The 7,666-nt window shown below is 62.0% G+C and overlaps 1 protein-coding gene across 2 annotated transcripts; it reads right to left on the reverse strand.

Annotated features, from left to right (window-relative positions):
- Nucleotides 1-419: 419 nt before the first annotated feature.
- Nucleotides 420-6,429, reverse strand: THAP7 (THAP domain containing 7). Of its 2 annotated transcripts, XM_058822773.1 has the most exons (6): nucleotides 6,388-6,429; nucleotides 6,007-6,086; nucleotides 4,390-4,545; nucleotides 4,048-4,095; nucleotides 2,945-3,076; nucleotides 420-967 (listed from the first exon to the last, which is right to left on the reverse strand). In XM_058822773.1, the coding sequence occupies exons 2-6, from the start codon at nucleotides 6,084-6,086 to the stop codon at nucleotides 421-423; spliced, it is 963 nt and encodes a 320-aa protein (XP_058678756.1). In that variant the 5' UTR covers nucleotides 6,388-6,429; the 3' UTR covers nucleotide 420. The 2 variants fall into 2 exon arrangements, with proteins under 2 accessions (XP_058678756.1, XP_058678757.1); XM_058822774.1 differs by lacking the exon at nucleotides 4,048-4,095.
- Between the last annotated feature and the right edge of the window lie 1,237 nt (nucleotides 6,430-7,666).

Here is a 7,666-nt window from a genome sequence, read left to right on the forward strand (position 1 = left end):
CTCCTCCAGCATCCCCGAGCAGCTCCAAGCACTCCTTGGAGCTCCACGGGCTCCTTGGAGCTCCTCTGCTCTCCGCTCCCTCTGGAGCTCCACGGGCTCCTTGGAGCTCCTCCGCGGCTCGGAGCCGGCTCTGCGCTCCCTGTGGAGCTCCACCAGCCGCACCCATAGAGCGAAATCCTTGATTTCCAAACCTCCGTGCCACCCCTGAGCCTTGGAGCTCCTCCAACTTCTCACCGCCCTCCTCCTCCTCCATCTCCGAGCACCTCCAGGCGCTCCTTGGAGCTCCTCCGCTCTCCCCTCCCTGAGGAGCTCCACCAGCTGCAGGTCCACGGGCTCCTTGGAGCGCCTCTGTGGCTTGGAGCCCGCTCTCCTCCCCCTCTGGAGCTCCACCAGCCGCACGCTCAGAGTAAAATCCTTTATTTACAAACCTCCAACTCCTCCTCCTCCATCCCCGATCACCTCCAGGCGCTCCTTGGAGCTCCTCCGCGGCTCGGGGCCGGCCCGGCGCTCCCTCTGCAGCTCCGCCAGGCGCAGCCTCAGCCGGTGCTCGCGGCGTTTCCCAGCCTGGAGCTGCCTCTGCGCCTTGTCCAGCGCGTCCAGCGCGGCCTCGGCGCGGCGCTTCCAGAGCAGGGCGCTGCCCACCTGGTAGCTGTGCTCGCTCTGGATGTACGAGCCGGCGCGGGGCGGCAGCCGCAGCATGAACAGCGACGGGGACGGCGGCGCCGGAGGGGCCGGGGGTCCCGCGGGGGTCGGGGGCGCCCCCTCGGGCAGGGCCGGGGTGGCGGCGGCCGCGGCGTCGCCCGTGGCCGCCAGGAGCGTCTCTGGGATGGAGCCCGAGGGGCCGGGCAGCGCCGGGACCCCGCCGTGGTCGCCGGCCGGGGGCGGGCCGGGGTCTTTGGAGTCGCGCGGGAAGCACGAGACGTCCGAGGGTACCGGGGGGGGCGGCGGGGCTGGGGGGAGGTCCCGTCTGTGGGGAGAGGGGACAGGGGTCAGTCTGGAGAAACACCCAAAATAGCCCCGGAGAGACCCCAAAATGCCATCAGAGAGACCCCCAAATACCCACGAACAGACCCCAAAATATCTCCAAAGCGACACCTGAAACACCCCTGGAGAGAGCCCCAAAATAGCCCCAGAGAGACTCCCGAAATAGCATCGGAGAGAGCCCCAAATAACCCCGGAAAGACCCCAAAATAGCCCCAGAGAGACCCCAAAATTATCCCCAGAATATTCCTGGAAAGACCCCCAATATAGCATCAGAGAGACCCTCAAAATACCCCCGGAGAAACCCCCCAAATAGCCCCGGAGAGACCCCCAAGATATTCCTGCAGATCCCCCCAAAATAGCTCAGCAGGGACCCCAAAATACCCCTGGAGAGATCCCCAAAATACCCGTGGAGAGACCCCCAAAATAGCCCCAGAGAGACCCCCAAATCCCCACGGAGAGACCTTAAAATATCCCCAGACAGACCCCAAAATACCCCCAGAGAGACTCCTGAAATAGCCCCAGAGAGACCCCCAAAATACCCCTGGAGAGACCCCAAAGTGGCCCCGGAGAGACCCCAAAATAGCCCCAAAGAGATCCCCGAAATAGCGATGGAGAAACCCCCAAATAGCCCCGGAGAGACCCCCAAGATATCCCTGAAGATCCCCCCAAAATAGCCCGGGAGTGACCCCAAAATATCCCCAGAGAGACCCCAAAAATAGTCCCGGAGAAACCCCCAGAAAACCATCGGGGGGACACCAAAATATATCCGGAGAGACCCCAAAAATAGCCCCGGAGACACCCCCAAACACGCCCTGAGAGACCCCAAAATTATCCCCGGAAAGAATCTAAAATATCCCTGGAGAGCCCCCAAAACACCCCCAGAGAGACCCCCAAAATATCCCTGGAGAGACCCCAAAATACCCCTGGAGAGACCCCAAAATATCCCTCTAAAGACCCCCAAAATACCATCAGACAGACCCCAAAATATCCCCGGAGAGACCCCCAAAAAACCATCGGGGGACACCAAAATATCTCCAGAGAGACCCCCGAAATAGCCCAGAGAGACCCCAAAAATGGCCCTGGAGAGACCCCAAAATACTCCTGGGGCTTCCCGAGGGTCTCGGGGTTGGAGGGGTCAGGGGGAACTGGGGAGGGGGTCCCAGGGGGAGAGGGGTTGGGGTGAACTGGGGGGGGGGTCCCAGGGGTCAGAGAAGTCAGGGGGAATTGGGGGGGGTCCCAGGAGTGGGAGGGGTCGGGGTGAATTGGGGGTCCTGAGGAAGGGGGGTGGTCCTGGAAGGGGTCAGGGGGAATTGGGGGGGATCCCAGAGGGGTTAGGGGGAATTTGGGGGGGGGTCCCGGGGTGGGAGGGGTGAGGGGGAAATGGGGGTGGTCCTGGGGAGAGGTTGGTGAGGAATGGGGGGCTCCAGCAGGAATTTTGAGGGGGGGGGGGTCCAGCAGGGATTTAGGGGAGGGGTCAGGGGAAATGGGGGGGGGGGGGGTCCGGAGAAAATGGGGGTGAGGTCTGGGGGAAATGGGGGGATCAGGAGAAATGGGGGGTCCAGGAGTGCGGGGGGTCTGGGGGAAACGGGGGGTCTGGGGGACATGGGGGACCCAGGGAAAACGGGGGAGATCCAGGAGTGGAAGGGGGCTCTGGGGAAAATGGGGGGGGAGGGGTGTTGGGGGGAAATGGGGGGGGTCCAGAGGAAATGGGGGGGAGGTCCGGGGGTCCCACAGGGCCCAGCAGGGAAGGGGTCGGCCCCCGCTGTTCTGGGATGAACTGGGGAGCCCCAAACGCCCCCAAAACCCCTCAAAATCCCCCCCAAACCCCCCCAAAAGACCCCAAAAAAACCCCCCAAAACCCCCCCAAAGCCCCCAAAAAAACTCCAAAAAATCCCCCAAAAACCCCCCAAACACCCCCAAAATCCCCCCAAAGCCCCCCCAAATCCCCCTCCCCACTCACCTCCACCTGCGGGCGCCCCGCGGGGGTCTCGGGGGGTCGCGCTCCGGGGGGGGCTTGGGGGGCCGGGGGGGCCGCGAGGGGCCGGGGGCGAACACGGTGGGCACGGCGCCCTCCTTCAGCCGGTGATAACCACTGGAAATGGGGGGAAAAATGGGGGTCAGGGGCACCCCAAAAATGGGGGGAGACCCCAAAACCTGGGGGGATCCTAAAACACCTGGGGGGGCTCAGGAGAACCCCAAAAACATGGGGAGAGAGACCCCAAAATGGGGGTGAACACGGTGGGCACGGCACCCTCCTTCTGCTGGTGATAACCACTGCAAAATGGGGGAAAATGGGGGAAAATGGGGGTCAGGGGCACCCCAAAAACGGGGGGAGACCCCAAAATGGGGGAGTCAGGGGCGCCCCAAAAATTGGGGGGGATCCTAAAATACCTGAGGGCAGTCAGGAGTACCCCAAAAACCTGGGGAGACCCTAAAATACCTGGGGGGGACCTTAAACTACCTGGGGGGGTCAGGGGCACCCCAAAAACGAGGAGGGACCCTAAAATGGGAGGTCAGGGGCACCCCAAAAAACGGGGAGAGACACTGAAATACCTGGGGGGGTCAGCGGCAATCCAGGAAACGGGGGGAGACCCCAAAATGGGGGGACAGACCCCAAAAAAGGGGTGTCAGGTGCACCCCAAAACCAGGGGGGGACCTCAAAATGGGGAGGGGGGTCAGGAGCACCCCAAAAAGGGGGGAGACTGAAATACCTGGGCCGAGCCCAACACCTGGGTGAGTCCTGGAGTACCTGGGGGGACCCCAAAACCGAGGGGGACCCCAAAAACCTGGGGCGATCCCAATACCTGGGGGGACCCCAAAAACTTGGGGGGATCCCGAAATACCTGAGGGGACCCCAAAATCTGGGGGGACCCCAACATACCTGGTGGTTTCCTTCACCTGCAGCTCCCCCAAACTCACCTGCAGCCCCCCCAAACTGACCTGTAACACCCCCAAACTCAACTGTAGCACCTGGACACACCTGTGTCACCTGGACATATCTGTACACACCTGTACTCACACCTGTGCACACCTGTACACACCTGAGCACACCTGTACACACACCTGTACACACCTGTACCCGACCAGCTCGAAGCAGGACTGTTCGAAGTGCTGGGAACAGAAGTAGATGTATTTGGAGCTCACCTGTATACACCTGCACACACCTGTACACACCTGCGCACACCTGTACACACCTGTACACACCTGTACTCACACCTGTACACATCTGCACACACACCTGAGCACACCTGTTCACTCACCTGTAGCCCAGGAGCTCGAAGCAGGACTGTTCGAAGTGCTGGGAACAGAAGTAGATGTATTTGGAGCTCACCTGTACACACCTGCACACACCTGCACACACCTGCACACACCTGTACACACACCTGAGCACACCTGTACACACACCTGTAGCCCACGAGCTCGAAGCAGGAGCTCTCAAAGTGCTGCGAGCAGAAGTAGATGTATTTGGAGCTGGGGTCCCAGCGCCCCCCCCCGGCCGGGTCCCGCCGCCGGCTGTTCTCCAACCACTGAGCGCGACGGGGGTCGTCACGGCGAGGCAGCCTGGGGACAATGGGGACACTGGGGACATTGGGGACACTGAGGGGACAATGGGGACATGGGGACATTGTATAGGAACAGGGAAATTGGGGACAGCCCCCGCCAGCTGTGCTCCAACAACCGAGCACAACGGGCGTCCCCCCCGTCGTCACGGCGAGGCAACCTGGGGACAATGGGGACATTGGGGACATTAATGGGGACATGGGGACATTGGGGACTGTGCCCGCCAAGGGCCATCCTGCTGTGGCAGCCAGTGTACACCAATGGGGACAGCAATGGGGACACTGGGGACACTGAGGGGACACTGAGGGGACATTGGGGACTGTGCCTGCCAAGGGCCATCCTGCCGTGGCAGCCTGTGTACACCAATGGGGACAGCAATGGGGACACTGGGGACACTGAGGGGACATGGGGGACATTGCATGGGGACACTGGTGACACCAATGGGGACAATAATGGGGACACTGAGGGGACATCAATGGGAACATTGGGACAGCAACAGGGACATGGGGACATTGGGGACACTGGGGACATGGGGACATGGACAGAGACACAAACAGGGATAGGGACTGGCCATTCCTGGGGGGGTGACACCGGTGACAGGGGGACAAAGGAGTGGGAGACGACACAAGAGTGTGGGGACATGGTGGGACACAGGGAGGACAAAGGTGGCACACAGGTGATATGGGTGACATAGGTGACACGCAGGTGACAGAGACAATGGGCAACAGAGGTCACACAGATGACACACAGTGACACAGATGACAGTAGGTGACACACAGTGACACACACAGGTGACAGAGGTCACACACAGTTGACACACAGGTGGCACACAGGTGAGCCGTGAGGACTGAACCTTCCTCCCCCTGCGCACCTGGGAATGGAACAGCCCGGCCGAGCCCTTACAGGGGGACAGGGCTGAACCATCCCTCAAACGGGGGGGGGGGGGGGGGAGGAACACAGACACACCTGGGACACACTTGGGACAGCCCATTGCACAAACAGGGGTGGGACAGACACACCTGGGACACACCTGGGACAGCCCAATGCTCAAATGGGGAGGTGACACCTGGGACAGCCGTTGCCTAGGGCAAGTGACACCTGGGACAGCCCATTGCAGGGGGCAGGGGGTGACACCTGGGACAGCCCATTCCTGGAAGGGGGTGACAGCTGGGACAGTCCATTCCTCATGTGGGGGCTGACACCTGGGCCCATTCCTAGGGAGAGGGGGATGACACCTGGGACAGCTCATTCCTGAACGGGGCGGGGTGACACCTGTGCCAGCCGCTCTTAAGTGCAGGTGACACCTGGGACAGTCCATTGTTAAAGGGAGAGGGGGGATGACACCTGGGACAGTCCATTCCTGAGGGCGGGGTGACACCGGTGACAGGAGCGGGCTCACGGAGGTGACACCGGTGACAGGAGGGCTCAGGGGTGTGGGGGTGTCCCTCAGGGCTCCCTCACCGGTGGAAGGAGATGCCTCTGCCGCGGGTGTCGCGCGTGTCGCGGGTGCAGCAGCCGGCGGCGGAGCAGTGCCGGGGCATCTGCGGGTACAGGGGTGTCACGGGGCTCCCAAAACCCCGGGACACCCCCAAATCCCCTCAGTGTCACCCCCAAAACCCCTCAGTGCCACCCCCGCCCCTCCGCCCTCAGCGCGGCCCTGCCCCCCCCACCCCCTCACGCAGGGCCTGCCCCGCTCCACCCCCTCAACGGGCCTGACATCCCCCCATAACGGCCTGACCTGCCTCCCCGCACCCCCTCCCGTCCGGTTCGGCCGATTTTTCCCGCTTTTTGCCCGTTTTTCCCCGGTTTTGCCCCGTTTTTCCCCCCCTTTCCCGGCCCCACCTCGGCGCTCCCATCCCGCCGCCGCCGCGGCCTCCCCGGAAGTCTCGCGAGAACTCGCGCGGGGGGCGGGGGGGGGCGCGAGAACGGCGCCCGCTGAGGCCTCATTAGCTATGCAGGCCACGCCCCTCTTCGGGGGCGCGCCGCGCCCCCTCCAGGCAGATTTTGGGTGGATTTTGGGATTTTTTGGGGGTTTTGGGGCTTTTTGGGGGTTTCAGCTCCCAAAATGGGATTGAAAGGGTCTTTCCCACCCCCTCGAACAGATTGCGGAGGAATTGGAGAAATCGTGGGGTTTTATTGAGGGATTTCAGCCCCCACAATAAGGATAAAGACAGTTTTGGGGTGTCTCCCAAATTTTGGGGGATTTTAGGGGTTTTTGTGGGGTTTGGGGACATTTCTCCCCCCTTCTCATCAGACTAGGGGGGGGGGTTGGAGAGATCCTGGGTGGTTTTGGGGAGGTTTCAGCCCGCCTAATGAAAGTAAAGACACTTTTGTGATGTTCCAGCAGACTTTGGGGGATTTTAGGGGATTTCACCCCAAAAAATTGGCGCAGAGTCGCTTTTGGGGTCCCTCCCTCCGTTTTGGGGTCTTTCAGCCTCTCCACACTCCAGAATATTTTAATCCCCCCCAAAACTCAGCATGGACCCCAAAAAGGAACCGAGGGTGGTCCCAGACCCCAAATCCCTTTTTGGGGCCCGGTTTTAGGGTTTCCCCCGGTTTTGGAGTCCCCTTCGGGTTTTGGGTTCCCGCCCCCGTTTTTGGGGTACCCCCCGGTTTTGGGGACTCCCGCCCCAATTTCGCTCGGTTTTGGGGTTCGGGTTTGGGGTCAGGGTCGCGGTTTTGGGGCGGTTTTTGGGGTCGGGGGGTTCAGGGCGTGTCCCCAGCGCTGGGGGCGGGGTCAGGGTGGGCGTGGCCGCTGTCGCTGTCGCCGCTGTCGCTGTCGCCGCTGTCGCTGTCGCCGCTGTCGCTGTCGCCGCTGTCGCTGTCGCTGTCGCGCAGCATCCGCCGCACCGTGCGGGACAGGTTCATGGGGTCACACCTGGGGGGACCGGGTGAGACCCCACTGAGACCCCATAGACCCCCTAGGGAGCCCCAATATCCCATAGAGACCCCATAGAGACCCCAACACCCCACAGACCCCATAGGGATCCCATAAACCCCATAGGGACCCCACAGACCCCATAGGGACCCCCATATCCCATAGACACCCCACAGACCCCACAGAGACCCCATAAACGCCACAGGCCCCATAAGGATCCCATAAACCCCACAAGGACCCCAA

This window comes from Ammospiza caudacuta, chromosome 34 (genome assembly GCF_027887145.1).
Source record: "Ammospiza caudacuta isolate bAmmCau1 chromosome 34, bAmmCau1.pri, whole genome shotgun sequence".
Classification (NCBI taxonomy): Eukaryota; Metazoa; Chordata; class Aves; order Passeriformes; family Passerellidae; genus Ammospiza; species Ammospiza caudacuta.